Source organism: Polypterus senegalus, chromosome 3 (assembly GCF_016835505.1).
Source record: "Polypterus senegalus isolate Bchr_013 chromosome 3, ASM1683550v1, whole genome shotgun sequence".
Lineage (NCBI taxonomy): Eukaryota > Metazoa > Chordata > Cladistia > Polypteriformes > Polypteridae > Polypterus > Polypterus senegalus.
In genome coordinates this window covers 34,932,631-34,956,427 of record NC_053156.1, presented here as the reverse complement: position 1 = coordinate 34,956,427, position 23,797 = coordinate 34,932,631, and the positions used below count along the sequence as shown (strand labels likewise).

General features: G+C 42.7%; 1 protein-coding gene across 1 annotated transcript in view; it reads right to left on the bottom strand.

Moving 5' to 3' along the window:
* Window positions 1-23,797, bottom strand: part of nlgn2a (neuroligin 2a) — a 604,796-nt gene that overhangs the window by 35,740 nt on the left and 545,259 nt on the right. Inside the window, exon 6 of the mRNA XM_039746931.1 lies at window positions 1,309-1,574. Within this exon, the coding sequence (XP_039602865.1) occupies window positions 1,309-1,574 (266 nt within the window). The remainder of the gene's footprint in view (window positions 1-1,308; window positions 1,575-23,797) is intronic.

Genomic DNA, 23,797 nt, shown 5'->3' with positions numbered 1-23,797 from the left:
AGCAAATTATAGAATAAAACCCAATCTAAATCCGTTAAGCAGTTCTCTTGTGAAATACGGACAGACTTACAGACAGACAGATGTTGGATATTATATTATATTATATTATATTATATTATATTATATTATATTATATTATAATCTTCTACAATGTTCTTAATTAAGTTCAGAGCCATGGTGGTCTAGATCTCATCGCAGCAGCAACTGGGCACAGGCAGCAAATGGCTCTGGACAGCATGTTAGCCCATTACAAATAAAATTATACTGTATTTTAATTATATAATTATACTATAAATTAACTTTTCACTGTAAGGTATTAAATAATCTTGCATTTGAGACAGTATGGTGGTGCAGTGATTGCCTCACAGCCGCAGCAGTTAGGGTTCAAATTGCTGACCATAATCGTTAAATGTGGTGTCTCGTCACTGTCTGCGTGGAGACTGCCTCCTCTTCTGCGTGTGCAGGAGTTTCCTCTACAGATTATTTTTCCTCCCAAAGACACAGATTAGAATGTATAGATTAGGGTTATTGGTGACTGTTGAGCACTAGACTGTACACGTGTGTTGGGATGTGTGTATCCTTCGACAGACTGGTACCCCATCTAAGCCCAGTGCTGTTAGGATTGGTTGAAGGTCCCCATGAAGTTAAGTGGACTAAAATGGGTTGCTGGATGTAGTATTTGCATATTGTCACTATTACCAGCATGTGAATGGCATATGAAAGGTGGAAGTGCCATTCAGGTAAGACCTCCACTTTGTGCATCATCACCTTGAACTGGGTAAGCAGGTCATAAAATGAAGAGACTTACAACTTGGTAAATTGTATTGTGGCCATTATCTTAACGCAAGTATCTTTGGGATATAGAAAGTAATCCAAAGTACCTGGAGAGAAACCTGACACAGGCACAGGACGAATGTGAAAACTCCCCACAAACAGTGACCGGGATAGGGTCTAAACCCCTGGATTTCGAAGCAGTAAGGCCTCAGTGCTAATCACTGTGCTAACAAACAGAGAACCAACAAGCCAAATTAAGAAATTTTGATAAATGCACAAACACTGGGCTTGAAATTTTGATGTATGTTCCAAATGAGCAGGTGACATAACACACTGCTTTTAAATAAAGTTCTCTTTCTGACCATTGGACTGCCATTTAAGAAAAAGCACAAACTACTGCTGGGAAAAATAACAGGTATGAAACACCAGCACCATGCACATTTCTAAATATTTTCAGTTTTGTATGGATTATAAAAAAGATGGTTAAACTAAGAGGTTAAGAATGTAAAAAAAAAAGCTTCTAAAATGGGTCACCTGCTCCATTAGGATCTCTGGATCATCAGTTACCATGTCCCCATCCACCACTGGACCAAAGGCTATATGGTAACGGGCAGGCTGGATATCCTGGTCCACCAGCTCCCGGTACGACTTCTTCCGCAAACACTCAATCAGGTCGGTCGTGTCTTGTAGGTTACATCCAACCTTCTTTGCTAGGCTTTTGGTGTACTTGAGAGGCTGATAATTGACTGACCAACTGGAGATGGCGGATCCACTCTGGGCAATGGCACGCTGGAGCAGACCTGTAGGGGGAGACAGAGAGCAGTGATGGGTTAGCACATTAAGAGAAGCTGCAGTGTGGGCTGGACAGAGCGGCACAAGACACAAGACGCTGCTCAGGCTCCAGACTGTGACACCAGAACATCCTCACAGTCCTCTTCTCGACCCTTTGATGTTCTCAGTAGTTACCTTCACTGTATAATTATGCCATTATGAAACTGGAGTGCGTTCTCCCATACTGTTATTAATATCTCTTGAAAATAAAAATCTTTAGCTAGAAAGAGCTTTAATTTCTCATACAGATGAGTCAGGAGATGCCAGACAAAAAAAACTGAAGAGGTTTCAGAGCATTCATAAGTAATTCTTATGAACACACCAAACAAAAACTGAAAATGGGGAAAATTGGTGCCTGCATAAATAATGATAACAGTGGGAAGTAATGGGTTATTACTGTGAAAATAATGTCAGCATCTATGAAAAATAATCAAAATAATTAAAATTAAAAAAAAAAAACAAATATGCTTAACAATAAGAGGTCATCAGAAGACAAGTTTGATGTTGTGTTGTGATCTCCTGGGTTTATAATATTACAATGGGATATCATGTCCCCTGTTGGAGGTGGTATTGTGTCACCTACAATGTTACCTTTTTTCTTGCAATTGCAATATATATTTTACACACACACACACACACCCTAAAACCCAGACACAAGCACAGCGACACAATTCCTGGTTTCAAATAAAAGATTTATTAAACACAAATACTTCAACAAGGCTTCTTTCATATTCATTATACAAATGCACCAATAAGTCTTCTTTCTTCTCTTTCTCTCTGCCTCCCGTTTCTCCTCCATTCCTTGCAGGGAGTCCTCCACTCCCAACTCCAACTTGCCTGGGTGGCTCCTTTTATTTCGGACCTAGGAGTACTTTCAATGCTAGCCCATCGAGGTCTCCTAAAGTAGGGATTATACATTACCACAACGCCTCTTTGTGGCACCAACAGGGCAGCACTTTGGGACTCCAATTCCCAGCATGCCCTGTGGGTAGCTGACTGTGTATTCAAGCTCAGGTTTGCTGCCACGAAGATGAAAATGTGTGTTAAGTATGTCATACAGTTACTTATTATAAAATGTAATGCAGTAAATGGTGCACTACTTTTGCATTACTTTTCCTTCTAGTGCAGACATGAAACCCATACTTCTATTCAAAATAAATCTACTTTCTTGACGAAAGAGAAAAAGAATATCACAGCATTCATTAATAATCGATTCCAGTTCAAGATGATAACATAAACATAATTTATTAATTTTAATATGCAGCTTTTAGTCCTCCTTATTTTAAGCCTTTGTTATTTCATAGGATGTCAATTCTACCATTTGGTATAGTAGAACTCTAAAAAAGTGTAAATTTGAAAGTAGTGGTCAACTATGTCTCAATTAGGAAAATACACTTAGTCCTTTATGTGATGTGACATAGTTTTATCCATTATCAACAGAAGTACCTGAAGATTCATGGTATGAACACTAGCTGCTGTGCCACCTAACTACACTGTTTCAACATATCTGTAGCAAATAACTGTATTAAAGCGAAACAGATACTTTATTGATAGGTTTCTGTTACTGACTGCACACCACATACTCTGTTCTGATTGGCTGTGCGAATTGAACCATGCACTGGAGTGGCACACCATACAACACATTTGCTTCTTGCCTTACACCCAGCGTTGCTGCGATGATCGCTGGCTCCCTATGACCCTAAACTGGGCTGATAACGTTTACCCCTCAGCACAGGCAGGATTAAATACACACCTGTAACTTTCATTCAGTTCTTTCACTTGATTGCACGCTATGCATAACTTCACCTCTAATTTACTAGCTGTAGCCAGATGACTGGAGAACTCTCGTGCTCGATGTTACAGCAACAACAGACAGCATCTTCAGGAAAAATGGCAATACTTGTAAGAAATAATAGTCATTTTTTTTTTGAGTGGCGTTTTGATGGCATGGCATCCTGTCCAGAGCTTTTTCCTGCCTTGTGTCAAATGCTGCCAAGATAAAGGTCAATTCAGGTCTGAATCTGAACTGAATTAAGTAGATTGTAGTTGTTCTGTTATAATATAATATAATATAATATAATATAATATAATATAATATAATATAATATAATATAATATAATATAATATAATATAATATAATATAATATAATAGCTGCAGTGGGCTGCCGCCTTGCTCAGGGTTTGTTTTCTGCCCTGCGCCCTGTGTTCACTGGGATTAGCTCCAGCAGTCCCCCGTGACCCTGTATTTAGGATATAGTGGGTTGGATAATGGATGGATGGATGGATAATGTAATGGAATAGAATAGAATCTGTGAGGCTCTGGCATTCTGTCCACAGCTATTTCTTGCCTTGTGCCAAATGTCAACAGAAGAAGCTCTGCCGCTCTTGTGACCCTGAATTAGATTAAGTATGCTTGAGAATAATATAATATAATATAATATAATATAATATAATATAATATAATATAATATAATAAAAATCATGTCATTTTAAAATGAGTTCTTTATAAATATATTACCATCTTTCAAGCACTATTAACTATTTGAGACAAGATAATACAAATTACTATAATTCTTCAATTTATTCTTCATACAAATACTCAGTATAAGGGGTTGATGGATAAAAACATATTACAAATGTATGAAATTTTAAACTCAGTACTGCCATCCTTTAAAACATAATCTGACTACGTAATGCATGTAACTTATGATATGTTACCTCCAACTCTGCAGTGAGAGATAAATATATTGCAGCCAACTTAGCCAGGAAAGGCCTGTTTCTTTGTCTGTAACTTCCTCCACTACAATGGGACTGAGTCAATATCAGTTTGTTGCTAAGTCTGTATTGATCAAGGAGGAGAGAGGCATCATGGGCTCATCTTCAGAGTCTCAGTTTGTGCCTTTGCCTTTTCATTCTGGCTAGTTCTACTGGTGGGTGTTGATCATTATGAAGGCCATTGTCAAAAAACAACATAGGAAACAATCAAGCAAAGCTGACCCTGGTGACCCATTACGACTATTAGTAGACTTGGATTAATTTGGCGCTGCTTCATTAAAAACGCGTGAAGTGCGGTCAAATTAATCAGACTAAATTAATCGTTTAGATGTTATGTTAAAAATGTAATCACAGATTGTTATATAGTGCCTTTCACATCTATCTATCTATCTATCTATCTATCTATCTATCTATCTATCTATCTATCTATCTATCTATCTATCTATCTATCTGTTATATAGTGCCTTTCACATCTATCTATCTATCTATCTATCTATCATATAATGCATTTCACATTTATTTATCATATTATATAGTGCCTTTCACATTTCTCTGTCTATATATCTGTCTTTCATACAGTGCTCTAAGTATCTGTCTATCTAGTGTTCACACTTGTGGTCATGTATGAGAAGCCCGAGCTGGTGCAGCTAAGACGTGGAGTTGCAGAGTGGTCACAGTGGTCTGTGTAAATCTGTTATATAGTACTTTTCACATCAATCTATCAATCTATCTATCTATCTATCTATCATATAGTGCATTTCACATTTATTTATCATATTATATAGTGCCTTTCACATTTCTCTGTCTATATATCTGTCTTTCATACAGTGCTCTAAGTATCTGTCTATCTAGTGTTCACACTTGTGGTCATGTATGAGAAGCCCGAGCTGGTGCAGCTAAGACGTGGAGTTGCAGAGTGGTCACAGTGGTCTGTGTAAATCCTTCCTGGTCACTTGTGCTTCCATGTTATTTTTTTTTTCTGGTCACACCTCCCTAACAAGACTGGATTTGTGTCACATGAATGAGAAACTCAAATTGAGCTGCAGTTTGAAGCCAACCCTATTTTGTTTTAATACTAAATCATAGGTGCTGTGCTGCAAGTGGGTTTGAAACTCTTGTGGTTTTATAATGGTGCCATTGCATAAAAAACCTGGTGACGTTCATGAAAATAGGAATAACAGTCTGAAACTAAAAACAAAGCATAGTGACAATTCCGCAAATAAACAGAGCAACTTAGGATACATTCAAATAAGATCCTAACTAGTAATTATAAAACTAGCAGAGGTGAAACTATACAAGTAACCTGAGCTGTATGCCCGGAACTCTGATAAATCAGTGACAGCTTCTTTCATTTAACACGTTCCCTCCATGTAATACTTTGTTTTTTTTTGTTGGTTCCTATAAACATGGGGTTCTACTGTAACAAATATATAATCAAAATTCCTCTGTACAAAACAAGCAGACATTAACAAAAAACAAATTACAACATAATCAGAAGAAAATGTCCAAAACTTCCAAAAATGAATACAGCCTCATGATGGCAGACTTTTTACACTGGCATGTTAGTAAAAGTGGACCCAGTCAGCACTGCAATGCCAACCACAGTCTCTTAACAATAATGACAACACTGTACAGCGTTCAGGTCTCTCAGCATTTCTTGGGTAAAGACGTTTATCAGATAAATAACAATAATGAGGGTCACATATTGTTTACTGTGTGTATCAAGTGAAATGTACCACAGCTCAATTGAGCCATTCATCTTCATCAGCCCTGACTCGACTGCCAGTCCCTGATGCCGGCATTGCCATACTAATAATGAAGATGCGATGACTTCCATGTTGAGTTCCACACACTGGGTAGGCGGCCTTTTATTTTTATCTGCCACAAATTGGGAGTGCTTTACGAAAAGAGGTATGTCGAGCGAGTACAACAGAGCATTTCAAGCATTGTTCCTCATGGCACTTTCTACGTTTTATCACGTTAAGACTAATAATAGTTTAGTGCTCAGTTTGTTTTAGCACTGCTATGCTGGCCCTTCATATTATGCCTATGCTAGCCACTGAAAAGTGTCCTGAAATTTCTGGTGATTGGCACTGCCCCTTCTCTTTTCATTTTTTTGCTTTCTCCAGTTTATGGTATGTGCCACTGCACCTTTGCCAGCACCATTACTGTTATAATTTTGAGCCCTTGGAACACGTAGATTTTTATTTGGCCCATATTTTGTGTAATTTCTTTCCATTTGGGTTACTTTTTGTGCTGCCAGTTCATATCACAGGTGCTTCCAACTTTTGCACTTTCTCACAGCTGGGAATCTGCTATAAGGGTGTCCCATTGCTAACAATCGGTGGCCAGAAGTGGCAATGCGCAGGCCCGCACCTGGGGCAACCATGACACTTGTCAGGGGCCTGAGCTAGATAGGGGCCCGCCCTTGTTTTGAAAATAAGTGGCGTTTAAAAATATACGCACCTATTTGAAACACAAAAGTGGCCGAACTCTGTCAGCTGCCTGGGGCCCAGAATTTCCTAGGTGTGGGCCTGCAATACGTGACGTGATTTAAGATCGGTTGAGTCCTCCATTGTCATCTGCCCATAGCCCAGTAATGAATTGATGGACAAATATTGTTGGTTTCCATTTAGGTTAATTAGTTTCAAAGTATTTTGTTTTCCTGTGCGTTGTAACAAATTGTGTCTTTATGTGTACTAATTCCGTATTAAGCAATTTGTAAAATTTATTTTTGCACTTTACCTGAGCACAAAAATGAACTGAACTGTCTCCAGGTTTTTAGATCCTTAAATCCAGCATATTGGGATTTGGTCGTAGGCACTCATTATTTGATAGTGTTGACCCTAGCCTGTTTTGACTTCATTTTCTCTCTCACATTCTATTTTTTTAATATTTCCAACTCTACATTGGTAATCAAGGTGGCAGAAGAGTTAAATCAGATGTATGCTTCTGCACGGAACCTATACCGGGGTCTCCAACTCCAGTCCTGGAGGGCCGCAGTGGCTGCAGGTTTTCATTCTAACTCTTTACTTAATTAGCGACCTGTTTTTGCTGCTAATTAACTTCTTTTGAATTAATTCTAACTGACTTGGTTTTGTAAGATTCTTATGCACTCCTGTCTAGTGACGACGTCTGTACTCTATTACAACACTCATTGGCCGTCGAAAGCTCAATTTCTGACAGCCAACTCAAGTCAAGTCATATTTATGTATATAGCACTTTTAAAAGGCAACAAATGTCAACCACAAGTCAACAAAGACAAAAGAAACACTTAAACAAAATAAAAGACAAGAGTAAAATGACACATTTAAAAAGGAAAGAAACGACTAACAGCTTAAGAAATCAACGGAAGGAGAGAACCTCGAGCAGCTGACCGCAACACAGAAGAAGCCAAGACAGAACCAACCGCCAAATGCGTAGTCTTTAAAATGACTCAAGAGCTTCAGAAAATGAGTAGGTTTTTAAGTACGACTTGAAAATATCTATTGTGGGAGATAACTTAATAGTTAAGATGGGAGTCTATTCCAGAGTCTTGAGGCAGCTACAGAGAAGAAGGCCCGGCCACCTTTAACCCTCAGAATAGATAAAGCATCTAATCAGAGGACTGTAGGGCTCGAGAGGTAGAATGGAGGCTGACACGGTCAGAGCTACTACCCTCGTGTAAGACGTGCACCCTAATTTTTACAAACAAAATCGCGAAAATCATTTTGCCCCGCGTACGAAGCGTGTTGTGATTGTATAGGAAGCGTTTAGAGAGAGAGCGAGCGAGAGAGAGAGAGAGAGAGAGAAAGAGAGCGAGCAAGTGAGTGAGAGAGCGAGCAAGCGAGTGAGAGAGAGAGAGAGAGAGAGCGAGTGAGAGAGAGAGAGAGAGCGAGTGAGTGAGAAAGAGCAAGCGAGTGAGAAAGAGAGAGAGAGCGAGCAAGCGAGTGAGAGATCGAGCGAGAGAGAGAGAGAGAGAGAGCGAGCAAGTGAGTGAGAAAGAGCAAGCGAGAGAGAGTGAGAGAGAGAGAGAGAGAGAGAGAGAGTGAGCCCAAGCAGAAGAAGTAAACATTACAGAATTACATTTCCTCGTGTATGATGCGCACCTGATTTTCTAATAATAATTTTCGGGAAAAAATGTGCGCGTGGCACACGTGTAAATACGGTAGGTGGGAGCAATGCCATGGAGACCTTTAATAACAAATAATAAATACTTCAATTGGACTCTGTATTTAACCTCCTTAGCATTACATTTTTTCTCAAAAAACGTAAAAAGTGTTTCATTTTTTGGCTTGGAGTTTTAAGTCTTTAAAGCCCCGTGCGAGGAGCACGTCACGCGGCAAATCAGCAAGCCTGCAGCTGATCCCACAAAGAGGATGTGGAAGAGTGTGCTTTTTTCCCACTGAAAAGTTGTTAAAGAGGGAGTTTCTGAGAGAAGTTGCGTCTCCTTATGGCAGCAGTCACAATAGTAATGAATGACAATAATAATATGAACAGCACATTGCACGTGTGCGGATGACATGAGGGTCACTTTCGGATTCCCAGAATCACTTTAAAGTTTCACTGCCTGAAGACAGATTCACTTCATCGTCACTGCGGATGAGAGGAGTTTCTTACGAGACACCATTATGAGGCTAGGAGAAGAGGCATCTACATGAAAAATTTATATATTGTATTCAAGAAAAAAACAATATAGATCGTGGCGGACAGCTGGGACCCATGGGCCTGGATGTCTCCATGCTGGGAGCAAGTGTGGCCAGAGCATTACCTCCCCCGGAAGTTAGATGGGAACCCCCCTGGGTTGCAGTGATGCCTCGGACTCCTGCAGGGCTTCATGGGAGTTGGAGTTTGGTACAGCCCTGTTGGGATCCACGGGCGCCACCAGGGGGTGCTGCAGCTGCTGCCGAGCCCTTAATTGCTGCATTTCCACCAAATCCAATAGTGCTGCTTGAAACACATCATGTCCCTGTATAAGGGACCAGCAGACACTACTCCAAGAGCCAAAGTCAGAAGGAGGAGGATGAAGGTTGCTGAGGAGGAGGGGAGGAGAAAGAAGGACTGAGAAATAAAGAAAGAAAAGAGAGTGAGAGGCAAAGAAGATAAAAATGAGTGAACAAAGTGTGTGTTTGGGCTGTTGGGGACCCTGTAAATAAAAATCACGTGTGCTTTGGCACAGGCATCATTAGCATCTGTCTGTGGCCCGGCCTTTCACATTCGCAGGATCCACTAGGTACAAATGTTATATCCTCGAACCACATCGGCCAAATCTCTACATCTTCAATATTATAAACTTATGATGTACAGGTGTGGCTCACATTGTTTATGATTTATTTGATGTTGATTTTATGTCACTTAGCTGATGCTCTTTTTGGTCACATTGCTTTTGTTTAATAGGTCTTGATTTTGTACACGTTTTTTGTTTACTGGTTTATGTAAACATTACATGGTTTTTCTATATTGGGTGTTCCATGTCCGTTGTTGTTATATGATATTTTATATTTATAATTTGTTGTTTAATTACTTATATAGATGTATTTTTTGTTGAATATGATATAACATTGTGCCTAGTGGATCTATATACAGTAGTATTTTTCTTGTATACAATATATACATTTTGTATGTATTGTCACACATGCGAGCTTAGGAGACAGCCAACAAGCCCTAAGGTGAGTGGAAGACTGAGAGACAAGGGGTTGATAAGAAGCACTAACTCCTCTCTATATTTCTACAGACCGCAAGAAGAAAAACTAAAGCATACTTCTGGTCCTCCAAAATTTCCACCAGGCATCCCAGAATTCCCTGAACATAGTCACTTCCAGCTTCCTTTGATGACATCACTATCATCTTCCAGAATCCATCTTCCTTCTCCACCCCTCGATGACATCGCTTTCCACTCACTGTGTGCTGTCATCTCCTGCCACGTCAATCCATATCTCCATCTTGTCTATATAAACCTGTTATGGATTATCAAATGTTGCTTAATGTGAAAAACACCTTATTACAGTATGTTTAAAAGAGCGGTTTATACATTATAAATAATGAATTGAATATAGTACGTTAAGTGTCTGCTTACTCAATGTGTTTATGATATTTACTTTTAGTAAACAGCTGTATTTGATTATGTTTTAGTTTATTTTGCTCTTTATAGTCAAATTTGTTTTTACATAGGATGCAATGATGGGAGAGGCGGCACGGTGGCGCAGTGGGTAGCGCTGCTGCCTCGCAGTGAGGAGACCTGAGTTTGCTTCCCGGGTCCTCCCAGCGGAGAGTTTGCATTTTCTCCCCATGTCTGCGTGGGTTTCCTCCCACAGTCCAAAGACATGCAGGTTAGGCTGTGTGTGTATGTGTGCCCTGTGGTGGGCTGGCATCCTGCCCGGGATTTGTTCCTGCCTTGTGCCCTGTGTTGGCTGGGATTGGCTCCAGCAGACCCCTGTGACCCTGTGTTCAGATTCAGCAGGTTGGAAAATGGATGGATGGATGGATGGATAATGACTGACTGACTAAATGACTGATGGGAGCAGATTACATAGAACAAGGGAAGAATAAAAGGAAAACAATAAACCAGAGTTAAGCATTTAAAGCTATACAAATATCCCTAAATGTCTTATAAAGTAAAAATCAAACTGCTGTGCTTTTCTGAATGTAGAATAAGAGAAGAGAATCAGTTATTATCAATTATTGTGAATCTGGCTGGAACAAAAACCTGCAGTCACAGGGGGTCCCCCAGTATCAAGTCTGGGAACCAGTGTAATAGATCATAGTGCTGCCGTAAGTTTACAGGAGCCCCCTGGTCTTGTTTCCTGACACTTTTGTTGAATGATTTGTTGGGTGGAAGTCCTCAGTGTTGGTGTGCCACAGAGAGGCCGTGCAGCTTTGTTCATAATGGCATTCAGTTTTGTCTTCATTCTCAACTCCACTACTATCTCCACTCAGTTGAGATGGCATCCCATAACTGAGCCTGCCTTCTTCATCAGCTTGTTGAGGCGGTGGGCGTCTCCTGAAGTGATGCTACCGGCCCAGCACACCACACTGACCTTCACAGAGTTGTAGAACTTGTAATGAATGTCACTACCCACATTCATTCCTCTGCCCTTTCTTTTATAGCTCCTCTGTGTGCACTTCCAGCCACCTTCAAAAACATCCCATTGTTCCATGCCATCTGAACTAGTGTGGCGCTGAGGTGGCACCCGTTGCATGGCTGCACTCAGGTCCTTTTCTGGGGTCCTAAGGTGGTTTGTCATGTGATGGGTGCAGCAGTGCACCTTATCAGCGCATACTCCTTGTCCCCCTCTCTCCTCTGTGTTACTAGACCAGTACAGCGTGTCACTGATGTGGACCCCCAAGTACTTGTAGCAGGGCTCCAGAGTGGACTGGTTAAAAAAAATAAATAATGAGTACATGGAAGAAATAAATTCCGTCACATGCAGGTCAGTCATATACACCTTCAACTACAACGGAAGAGTCGGTGCCAAGGCTGCCAGGATGAATTCCTTTCAACTCCATTCTGTCTTCCATTATGCAGCCTGAACTGATTAAATTTATAAAAGAGAGAGAACTTTCTGTGTTTTCCACGTCCTCCCTCTAGGATGTGCGTTTAATAATTAAGACGCACGGTGAATACTTTCCCAGTGAAATCAATTAGGGCCCATATCAACATGCACCAACCTTTTCCTCTTTTTTTTTCCCCCCATTAATTTAGGTTGCCAGGAGAGCATAAGAGGCACGCCAATCCTGATTCTCGCCTGTCGTGGTTTCAGAGAAATTGAAGCCCACTGAGGGAACTCGAGCAGGAACAGCACGGAGAAACACTGAAATGGCTGCCTGCTCGCTTCTCCTTAGCACATACCAATCTGCATATTAGCACCTACTGAGGCTGGCAGAAAAACAGCAATTTGAGTTCTGCTCCTTGCAACATCTGCGTGCCACGTGCCTGACACCTGGCCGTGTTGAGGAGGTGAGGTGTGCCAAGGTGCTCTACATTTTTATCATTGAACCTGCAAAGTGCCCACAAAAGTCCTTTGGATGTTTCATTTTTACAAGTTTGTCAACTGCCAATCAAATCATCAGTCTGTTTGCTCGTGATGCACAGTTTGTTATCCAAGCCGCATTCCTGAGAGCTGGCACACGGGCACAGTACATCCCACCATAGGTTGGCTTTTTGACACATCTATAGCTTTGGGATAGCTTGAGGCCAGAGTGGCATGACATGCGTCAGTGTGATCCATCGACAGGGCCACACGTGGCATTATGTGGTCTGATGGTTAGCACATTTACCCCTCAACCAAGAAATCCGCATTTGACTCCTGTCAATTAATCTAATATTCTTTGTACACAAACATTTCCACATGCCAGCAATTTATTGTAATAATCTTTGTGCTTTTATATTTGTAAATTGAGGAAGTCAATGTATATGAGTTGGCAACGGTGGCACTGACCAGAAAGCAGGAGGCAGAGCGGGAGGTGGCAAAGATCCTAAAATTTGTATTGGGTGTGACGAGGATGGACAGGATTAGAAATGAGGACATTAGAGGGTCACCTCAAATTGAACAGTTGGGAGACAAAGTCAGAGAGGTGAGATCGCATTGGTTTGGACATGTGTAGAGGATAGATGCTGGGTATATTGGAAGAAGGATGCTAAGGATAGAGCTGCCAGGTAAGAGAAGAAGAGGAAGGCCTAAGAGAAGGTTTATGGATGTGGTGAGAGAGGACATGCAGGTGATGGGAGTGACAGAACAAGATGGAGAGGACAGGAAGATATGGAAGAAGATGATCTGCTGTGGTAACTCCTAATGGAAGCAGCTGAAAGAAGAAGAATTGGATTATGGACTGATTTTTTTTTTGCATAACTTTGCCTTTAAGATTTAAAGTTTTGCCTCCTTTAAGGTTTTGTTCTTACTCTTGTAATGATCAGAATAATGTATTTATTTTGTTTTATAAATTTAGCCAAGCTCATAAGCCAGCAACTACAAGACCCACAGCTGACTTAAATCTTATAATAATTTGGCATATTTAGTCAAACACACAGTTTTTCCTACTTTAAATAAACAGTGAACCTTTGTTATAACATCTGTGAAACTGAGCTGAGTTTTCAGAATAGTGAGTGGCATGAAAAACTCCAGTGTGATCTATCGACAGAGGAACAGGGCCACAGACAAGAGCATCATGGTGGTGTGAGGGTCAGTATGTGTTCTATTGAGGAGGGGCAACTAAAAATCAATTTGGAATAACGAAGAAGAACTGGTGTGCGATTGGTTTTGTTAATTGTTAGAAGGATTGTTTTTGAGTACTGAATACTTAGTACAGACTTGAGCACTTGACTTAATGTGTGGGGTAGGAGGTGTGGAGGAGTAATGTCATTGTTATATTTCTTGAGAAATTGTTATTTGTATTGATGTGTTCATGTCTTCTATTATTGTGCAAAATAAAGTTTATATTAAAAATAAAAAATATCTATCTATCTATCTATCTATCTATCTATCTATCTATCTATCTATCTATCTATCTATCTATCTATCTATCTATCTATCTATCTATCTGTCTGTCTGTCTATCTATCTATATTTCTATTATATAGTGCCTATCACATCCATTGTTGTGAGAAGGGAAGATAAAAAGGAGATGACTGTGTGAGCTTAAAAACATCCAGAGAGATTGACAAGATCAGTATCGAAAGAGATGGATAAAAAACACAAGAACAAAATGAGAAAAAAAGTCAAAGACAGAAATGAGAAAGAAGCAAGACTAGTTTTTGCTTATATTAATGTTTTACTATATCTTCTGTCTGCTTTGCTTCAGCAAGGATGCCAGAGACGAAAGTCACATGTCAAAGAGCAGATTTATGAAGCTTCAAATACAACAGAAAAAAACAGTGCTGGACAAGTTGTGATGGTGGTGTCATGGTAAAAGATTACACTTTTGACAATAGGCCGCCATATGGGGTGGCTGTGGACCGTGACACAAATACTGGGGAAAATGCTGATTGAAGACAAAGGTAAATATAAAATACAGAAATCAAACCAAAGTATCTTGTTTGAAAGGCAGATAGATAGATAGATAGATAGATAGATAGATAGATAGATAGATAGATAGATAGATAGATAGATAGATAGATAGATAGATAGATAGATAGATAGATAGATATGAAAGGCACGATAGATAGATAGATAGATAGATAGATAGATAGATAGATAGATAGATAGATAGATAGATAGATAGATACCTCTTTATTTGTCCCTAGAATTACATTTGACCTTCATGGGTAATTTTGATTAACTTTGGTGTGTTTATTGAGTAATTTGCATTTAGTTTGAAAAATGTTTTTCGTATTTTTTTACTTTGAAATTTTTCTATGTCATTTGTGTTATTCCTTTGTTGTATTTTTATTATTAATATTTACCCTGATCATCACAGAATTCTCAAGCACATACCCACACATGCCCACAAATGCTCACACCAGGCCAATTCGGAGCCGTGAATTAATTTTACCAGGGTGACCAGAAAACACCCCCACAGACATGGAGAGAACATACAAGCTGTGCACATCATGACAACAATTAATTACACTTACTAATAATTATGATTAATAATAATAATAATTACATCTAATAATTGAATACACTTAATTAAATATTTAATAGCTTGTTATGTGGGTCAAGGGTTTTGTCTTTTACCCTCTCCCTTTTGAATATTTATTTTTAATATGTTTTTTTTACTTGACTGCTATGGACGACGTTTTCTTGCCCGGACGCGGGTCACCGGGGCCCCCCTCTGGAGCCAGGCCTGGGGGTGGGGCTCGATGGCGCGCCTGGTGGCCGGGCCTGCACCCATGGGGCTCGGCCAGGCACAGCCCGAAGAGGTAACGTGGGTCCTCCTCCCCATGGGCTCACCACCTATGGGAGGGGCCAAGGAGGTTGGGTGCAGTGTGAGTTGGGTGGTGGCCAGAGGCGGGGACCTTGGCGGTCTGATCCTCGGCTACAGAAACTGGCTCTTGGGACGTGGAATGTCACCTCTCTGAAGGGGAAGGAGCCTGAGGTAGTGCGCGTGGTTGAGAGGTTCCGGCTAGATATAGTCGGACTCACCTCGACGCACAGCTTGGACTCTGGAACCAATCTCCTTGAGAGGGACTGGACTCTCTACCACTCTGGAGTTGCCCCCAGTGAGAGGCCGAGCAGGTGTGGGCATACTTATTGCCCCCCGACTTGGAGCCTGTGCATTGGGGTTTACCCCGGTGGACGAGAGGGTGGCTTCCCTCCGCCGGGTGGGGGGAAGGGTCCTGACTGTTGTTTGTGCGTATGCGCTGAACAGCAGTTTGGAGTATCCACCCTTTTTGGAGTCTCTGGAGGGGGTGCTAGAGGGCATAACTTCTGGGGATTCCCTCGTTTTGCTGGGAGACATCAATGTCTCGTGGGCAATGACAGTGAGACCTGGAAAGGTGTGATTGGGAGGAATGGCCCCCCCGATCTGAACCCGAGCGGTGTTTTGTTATTGGACTTCTGTGCTCACCACGGATTGTCCATACCGAACACCATGTTCAAGCATAAGGGTGTTCATATGTGCACTTGGCACCAGGACACCCTAGGCCTCAGGTCGATGACCGACTTTGTGGTTGTGTCGTCGGACTTGCGGCCATATGTCTTGGACACTCGGGTGAAGAGAGGGGCGGAGCTGTCAACTGATCACCACCTGGTGGTGAGTTGGCTTTGATGGTGGGGGAAGATGCCGGTCAGACCTGGTAGGCCCAAACGAGGGTCTGCTGGGAACCTTCGGCAGAACTTCAACCACGTCCCGAGGGAGGTGGGGGACATTGAGTCCGAATGGGCCATGTTCCGTGCCTCTATTGTTGAGGCGGCTGACTGGAGCTGTGGCCGTAAGGTGGTCAGTGCCTGTCGCGGTGGCAATCCCCAAACCCGAATGAGTCCTATAGGACCTTTTTGTCCTGTGGGTCTCTGGAGGCAGCTGATAGGTACCGGCAGGCCAAGCGGAATGCGGCTTCGGTTGTTGCTGAGGCAAAACTCGGGCATGGGAGGAGTTTGGAGAGGCCATGGAGAACGACTTTGGACGGCTTCGAGGAGATTCTGGTCCACCTTCCGGCGTCTCAGGAAGGGGAAGCAGTGCAGTGTCAACACTGTATATGGTGGGGATGGTGCGCTGCTGACTCACTTCGGGCGTTGGGTCGGTGGGGGAGTACTTCGAAGACCTCCTCAATCCCACTAACATGCCTTCTAATGAGGAAACAGAGCCTGGGGACTCTGAGGTGGGCTCTCCCATCTCTGGGACTGAAGTCACCGAGGTGGTCAAAAAACTCCTTGGTGGCAGGGCCCCGGGGTGGATGAGATACCGAGTTCCTTAAGGCTCTGGATGTTGTAGGACTGTCTTGGTTGACATGTCTCTGCAACATCGCATGGACATCGGGGACAGTGCCGCTGGATTGGCAGACCGGGTGGTGGTCCCCTCTTTAAAAAGGGGACCGGAGGGTGTGTTCCAACTATAGAGGGATCACACTCCTCAGCCTCCCTGGAAAAGTCTATTTGGGGGTTCTGGAGAGGAGGGTCCGTCGGATAGTCGAACCTCGGATTCAGGAGGAACAGTGTGGTTTTCGTCCTGGTCGCGAACAGTGGACCAGCTCTACACCCTTAGCAGGATCCTAGAGGGTGCATGGGAGTTTGCCCAACCAGTCTACATGTGCTTTGTGGACTTGGAAAAGGCGTTCACCGTGTCCCTCGGGAATCCTGTGGGGGTGCTCGGGAGTATGGGGTACCGGACCCCTGATAAGAGCTGTTCAGGTCTCTGTACAACCGTGTCAGAGCTTGGTCCGCATTGCCGCAGTAAGTCGAGCCCGCTTCCAGTGAGAGTTGGACTCCGCCAGGGCTGCCCTTTGTCACCGATTCTGTTCATAACTTTTATGGACAGAATTTCTAGGCGCAGCCAGGGTGTTGAAGGGGTCCGGTTTGGTGGACTCAGGATTGGGTCACTGCTTTTTGCAGATGATGTTGTCCTGTTTGCTTCATCAGGCCGTGATCTTCAGCTCTCTCTGGATCGGTTCGCAGCTGAGTGTGAAGCGGCTGGGATGAGAATCAGCACCTCCAAATCCGAGACCATGGTCCTCAGCCGAAAAGGGTGGAGTGCCCTCTCAGGGTTGGGGAGAGATCCTGCCCCAAGTGGAGGAGTTCAAGTATCTCTGGGTCTTGTTCACGAGTGAGGGAAGAATGGATCGTGAGATTGACAGGCGGATCGGTGCGGCATCCGCAGTGATGCGGGCTCTGCATCGGTCTGTCGTGGTGAAAAAAGAGCTGAGCCGTAAGGCAAAGCTCTCAATTTACCAGTCGATCTACACTCCTACCCTCACCTATGGTCATGAGCTATGGGTAGTGACCGAAAGAACGAGATCGCGAATACAAGCGGCTGAAATGAGTTTCCTCCGCAGGGTGTCTGGGCTTTCCCTTAAAGATAGGGTGAGAAGCTCAGTCATCCAGGAGGGGCTCAGAGTAGAGCCACTGCTTCTCCGCATCGAGAGGAGTCAGATGAGGTGGCTCGGGCATCTGATCAGGATGCCTCCTGGACGCCTCCCTGGTGAGGTGTTCCGGCACGCCCAACCGGGAGGAGGCCCGGGAAGACCCAGGACACGCTGGAGGGACTATGTCTCCGGCTGGCCTGGGAACGCCTTTGGGATTCTCCCGAAGATCTGGAAGAAGTGGCCGGGGAGAGGGAAGTCTGGGCTTCTCTGCTTAAGCTGCTACCCCCCCGACCCAACCTCGGATAAGCGGAAGAGAATGGATGGATGGATGGATACTTGACTGCTATGATGTTAAAATTCTAAAAGAAAAACGTCTGTCCTTCTCTTATTGGGTATATAGACCAGGTCAGTTGAGTAAGATATGGTGAAGATGCATTCAATTCAATGAAAGTAGCAAGCAGGGAGAGGAATGGCAGTGAGTTTAAGGGGTGAGCAATTGGTCTGAGTTTAGGTGTTTGTGATGGTACAATGGAAGGCACTTTATGAAATGACAGTGTACTGTATGATGGAGGTTGGGGGTGGCTGTGCCATTCATGAATAAATTCCAGTGCTGCTTGCCTGAAATGAAATGACCAGATTAGTAAAACTTGGGGCTCTGACTGTATAAGTCAAGTAATAATCACACTTTCACCCCTTATAAAGATAATAGATTTATTGCTGGACAGCAGAGTAAAAGGGCTCAGTGGTGTGAGGAGTGTTGGGAATTAAGCGCGAAGGCTCATGTAGAGCCCTAAACCTGAGTTAGGTTTTAGTTTCAGCGATACTTGAGCAGGAGTTGTCAAGGCTGGGAATCAAAATCTGCTAAATAGGGCACCCCGTGACCGTGTAAGTACACACAGGCACATGCAGGTAAAAAATCAGGAATAAAAATAGAAGAAAGTCAGCAATATTAGCAGATTAGCAGCCCACAGCTTAATTAGCTAATTATTAGTGTGCACTGAGTCACGGACGTCGTGGGATGCCAGCACGTAGTCCCAGTTCAAGCTGGAAATGAGCTCTAATTATTACAGAGGCTTCTTCTCTCTGCTGCACACATTAGTATTCCGCTCCAGATGCTGTCTGATTCACAGCGGATCCACACCAAGTGCCGACTGTTTTGCCTTTTCATCAACTCGCTGCATTTATCCAGAGATGTGAATCTCCGCGTCGGAATGGCCCTTCTCATAGTGCGAGCTTCTTCTCAGGCAGCAGTTGCTTGCTTGACATCTTCTACGTCTTTTTCCTGAGACCCTCTGACTGAGAGGATGGCGGGCCACTTTGTTGGGGGTGCGGTCCAAGTTTGAGTGGGCTATTGGTAAGGAGCAGAGACTAGTTCATCTCCCCCTGATTTAACATTTGATTTCATTGCAACTGTAGCCACCAACTGTGAAGGAAGCCTCAATGGGGGGCTGCCTTGCTTCCCCCTCTGCTGCTTCACTCATTAGCGGGAAGGTGAGAAATTAAAGGAATCTTTCAGGCAGCCAACCTTTTATTTTATTAGGTTTAAAAACTGAGGTGACGGGTATTTCTCCAACATCATACACCTTCCAACTGATTTATGTGATGCCTAGGAATTCGGGGAAATTGTGTAGTATTAGGGTGTTGTACAGTGTTAGCCATGATGAATGCAATGAGAAGTCAAGCAAAATGACACCTTTTATTGGCTAACTGTATGGATTACAATATGCAAGCTTTTGAGGCAACTAAGGCCCCTTCTTCAGGCAAGATGTAATACAGAGACTGGAGTTCCCTGTGTTTATAGCGACACCAGGATGGATAAAACATTGGAAAGCATTTACGTGAGTCATCTTTAATGTAAAATATCTATTAATGTCTGTTATTAATTGAGGAAATCTTGTGGAATAAAAACTCACAAATCCATCCTTGCAGTTTTGAATCCATTTAAACCAGTTGTGAACAATAAGCCCCCTACACACACAGGCACAGAGACACAAGTACAAAATACACCCTTTTAATTTCTTCTTTTCAGCACACAGTACACAAATCACCAACAATTACCACTACAGCTTGGTTTCTTTTCCTTCTTCTCCTTCTCTCTCGTTGTTTTACCACCTACACTCCTCCGCACAAGCTCTGTCCACCACCTCCCGACTCCAGTACCTGGAATGGAGTGAGGAGGCCTCTTTTACAGTTCACCAGGAAATGCTCCAGGTGTACTCTGATCTTCTTCTGGCAGCACTCCCGAGTGTGACAGAAATGTTGTAAGGGTCCCCGGAAGTACTCCACATGTTCCTGGATCCTCTTCCGGCAGCACTTCCGGGTGTGGCAGAAGTGCTGCAGTCCATGGCTCAGGGACTGTCCAGGCACCCCTTGATGGTGACCATGTGCCACAACAGGGTTGAGCCTTCCAGCTCTAAGCCCGTGTCCCTGATGCAATCCAGGGAGGCTGCCCTCTTGCGTCCCGAGGGAGGTAGATAGATAGATAGATAGATAGATAGATAGATAGATAGATAGATAGATAGATAGATAGATAGATAGATAGATAGATAGATACTTTATTAATCCAAAGGGGAAATTCACATACTCCAGCAGCAGTATACTAATACAAAAAACAATATTAAATTAAAGAGTAATAAAAATGCAGGTAAAAACAGACAATAACTTTGAATAATGTCAGCATTTACCCCCAGGTGGAATTGAAGAGTCGGATAGTGTGGGGGAGGAACGATCTCCTCATGTCTGTCAGTGGAGCAGGATGGTGACAGCAGTCTGTCGCTGAAGCTGCTTCTCTGTCTGGAGATGACACTGTGAATTCTCCATGATTGACAGGAGCCTGCTCAGCGCCCGTCGCTCTGCCACAGATGTCAAACTGTCCAGCTCCATGCCTATAATAAAGCCTGCCTTCCTCACCAGTTTGTCCAGGTGTGAGGCGTCCTTCTTCTTTATGCTGCCTCCCCAGCACACCACTGTGTAGAAGAGGGCGCTCGCCACAACCGTCTGGTAGAACATCTGCAGCATCTTATTGCAGATGTTGAAGGACGCCAACCTTCTAAGGAAGTATAGTCACTCTGTCCTTTCTTACACAGAGCATCAGTATTGGCAGTCCAGTCCAATTTGTCATCCAGCTGCACTCCCAGGTATTTATAGGTCTGCACCCTCTGCACACAGTCTCCTCTGAAGATCACAGGGTCCATGAGGGGCAAAATTTTGTTGACTTAAGTGAAAGCGTACTCAAATTATTGTGTTTACACACACACACACACACACACAGACAGACGCACAGATATAATTCCAAAAATTGTATTTTTGGACTCAGGGACGTCTAAAACATTGAGATTCATCAACATCTTGAAATGGAATTTTTGGAGGATTCCAATACTTTCCCTATACTTCATATACAAGAAAGTCAAGGAGGTCTAAAACGTCAAGAATCATCAAAATCTTAATATTGGAGCTTTGGACGATTGCAATACTTTCCCTAAACCTGAAACCCCACCAAGTCTGAAATCCAAGAATTGAAGTCATAAGGCTGAGAAATGAAGGCTTAACTGGTCAGCAGATCAACAAACTTACAGAAGGAAGCACAGCAGGGAGCCAACAAGACACAGAGGAGCTGTTTCAGTGCCTCAGTACCTGCACAGGACTATGAGATCACACCTAAAGGGCCTAAGAACCTATTGATAGAGAAAGGGAGCAACGCAAAACTGCAAATAATACAAAAAATGTTGATGGGCACGAAAAAAAGTTCTAAATTACAAAAACAAAGAAAAGCGCAAAGAAAGTAAACCCCCCAAATAACATCTTAATGGCTGGAGCCTGCACACCTTGGGTGCCAATCCAATGCAGAACACACTAATGCGTTCACTCGCTCACACCGGGGCCAACTTTAATTAAAAGCCACATACTCCTTAGCGCTGTTGTGATGCAAGGCTCACAAAATTCAAAAGTAGGCCTCAAAACTCCAAATCAGGCCTCAAAAAATAAGTTATGATTCCGGGGTTTTAGCATTTTTTATTTTTTTGAGCTTTATAAATATATTCCGGAGCGATGATATCCTGTGTCTTCTCACACCATGGCATGACCAAATACCCTGTATATCTTGTTGTTCATTACCGAGATGATCAGTAATGGAGAAAACGAGACGCCAACCAACAGCTAAAAGTGACAAATCAGTGAGGCTTTATTTATGGTGTTCACAACAAAAGAGCAAAAGCAAGGAACAATACATTTACGAAAACATGTCATCAAAGTGAAGGAAAAAAGAAAAAGGACATTAAACAAAACTATTTACAAAAAGAATGAACCCACCTTTCACCAGACTAGCCTCTCTCCTTTCGTTGTTCTAGGGCTTTCTCTTAACATGTATCGCTCCAGGGTTCATCATTGTCATGGTTAATCCTGGCAGAAAGACCACCTCACCTATATGTGTGGAAGAATATATGAGGGGATACCCCAAAATAATCGGAATCTGTACTTGATGCGTAATCTTGACTGAGTTGTGAATTTTGCCGCTAGGGGTAGCACTCTTAGAGTATTCTGTGACAGTCTGCCAAGTGGCGGTGGTCTGTATTGTACGTACGGCATTCCGTGTCGGTTTTTCTTGGTGCTTGTTAAACATGTTCTTCGATTTTTGTGATGGGTGATCATAAAGAACAGCGAGTCTGCGTTAAATTTTGTTTGCTCTTTGGGAAAACAGCTGCTAACACTGAAGTGATGCTTGAATCTGCTTTTAAAGAGGAAGCTTAAAGTAAAACACAGGTCTACGAGTGTTTTATTTCACGTTGCAAACTAGAGGGAATGTCACTTGAAGGCCAACCGAGATCTGGCCGACCATCCACAATTAGGAGTGACGAAAATCTTGAAAAAGTTCGCATTTGCAATTTACGGAGAACGTCATTGGACTACTGAAGAGATTTCTGAACTGATTTCTGTGTCTTGGAGTTCTTGCCACCTTCCCAACTCACCTGGGGCCTCATATATAACGCCGTGCGTAGAATTTGCACTATAACATGGCATAAGCACAAAAGCCGAAATGTGCTTACGCACAGAAAAATCCAGATGCAGGAATCTTTGCGTTCTCCAACTTCCACGTTCTTCCGCTACATAAATCCCGGTCAGCGTGAAAAGAAACACTCGTGCACGCGCATTATGTAACGCCCCAATTCCTCCCAGAATTACACCTCTTTGAATATGCAAATCAATATAAATCGTCCTTAAGCTCAGCCTTCTGTGAAAAGACAATGGGAAAAGCACGGGGAAAATATAAGAATTTCAGCGAATACCAAGTGGAGGCAAAGGAAAAACATACTATTTGTTCAAATAAACCGTGGTATAATCAACAAAAGGAAGTTGATCGAGTGGCATAGCGTGTTGGAGAAACTTGAAAGCTCACATTCACAAAATCGCACAGTGCCGGAAATAAAAAAGAAGTCACATATCAAAGTCGCCGTGAAAAGCCGAGTTGTAGCCTACCATCTGAGTGTCACATGAAAGCTTATTAGGGTACAGAGAAAAAGGCACGCGGTGGGGAAAAAGCACGAAATGTCAACTTCAATCTCGAAATTTCCACTTTAATCATGTAGTTTATTTTGTCATTAAAGTAGAACATCATACACTTCATCTTAAAATCGTTTAATTAACCAGTTTCTCAAATCACATCGTAATTAAAGTATAGCACGTTAAATGCTTTGTTTTGTAGGCCTATTTGATCTTCTTTGTGCTCTGTGTGTGAATCACTACTTGCTTCTTAAACCGGCTCTCTTCCTCCAACTGGACACAGAGTCCATTACATTTGTGATATTACAGCTCTCTGAATAACTAAAATACTGAGATGTATACGTGATGTCATTTTCATAATGATAGTTAAAGCACGTTATTAAACATGGAAACAAGGCGCAGTGATTGTGTGCGACCTTCGACGAAATTATTTATTGTACCAGTACTCATGGGCGGCTCTAGGCAGTGAAAGAATCGGTGGCTCCT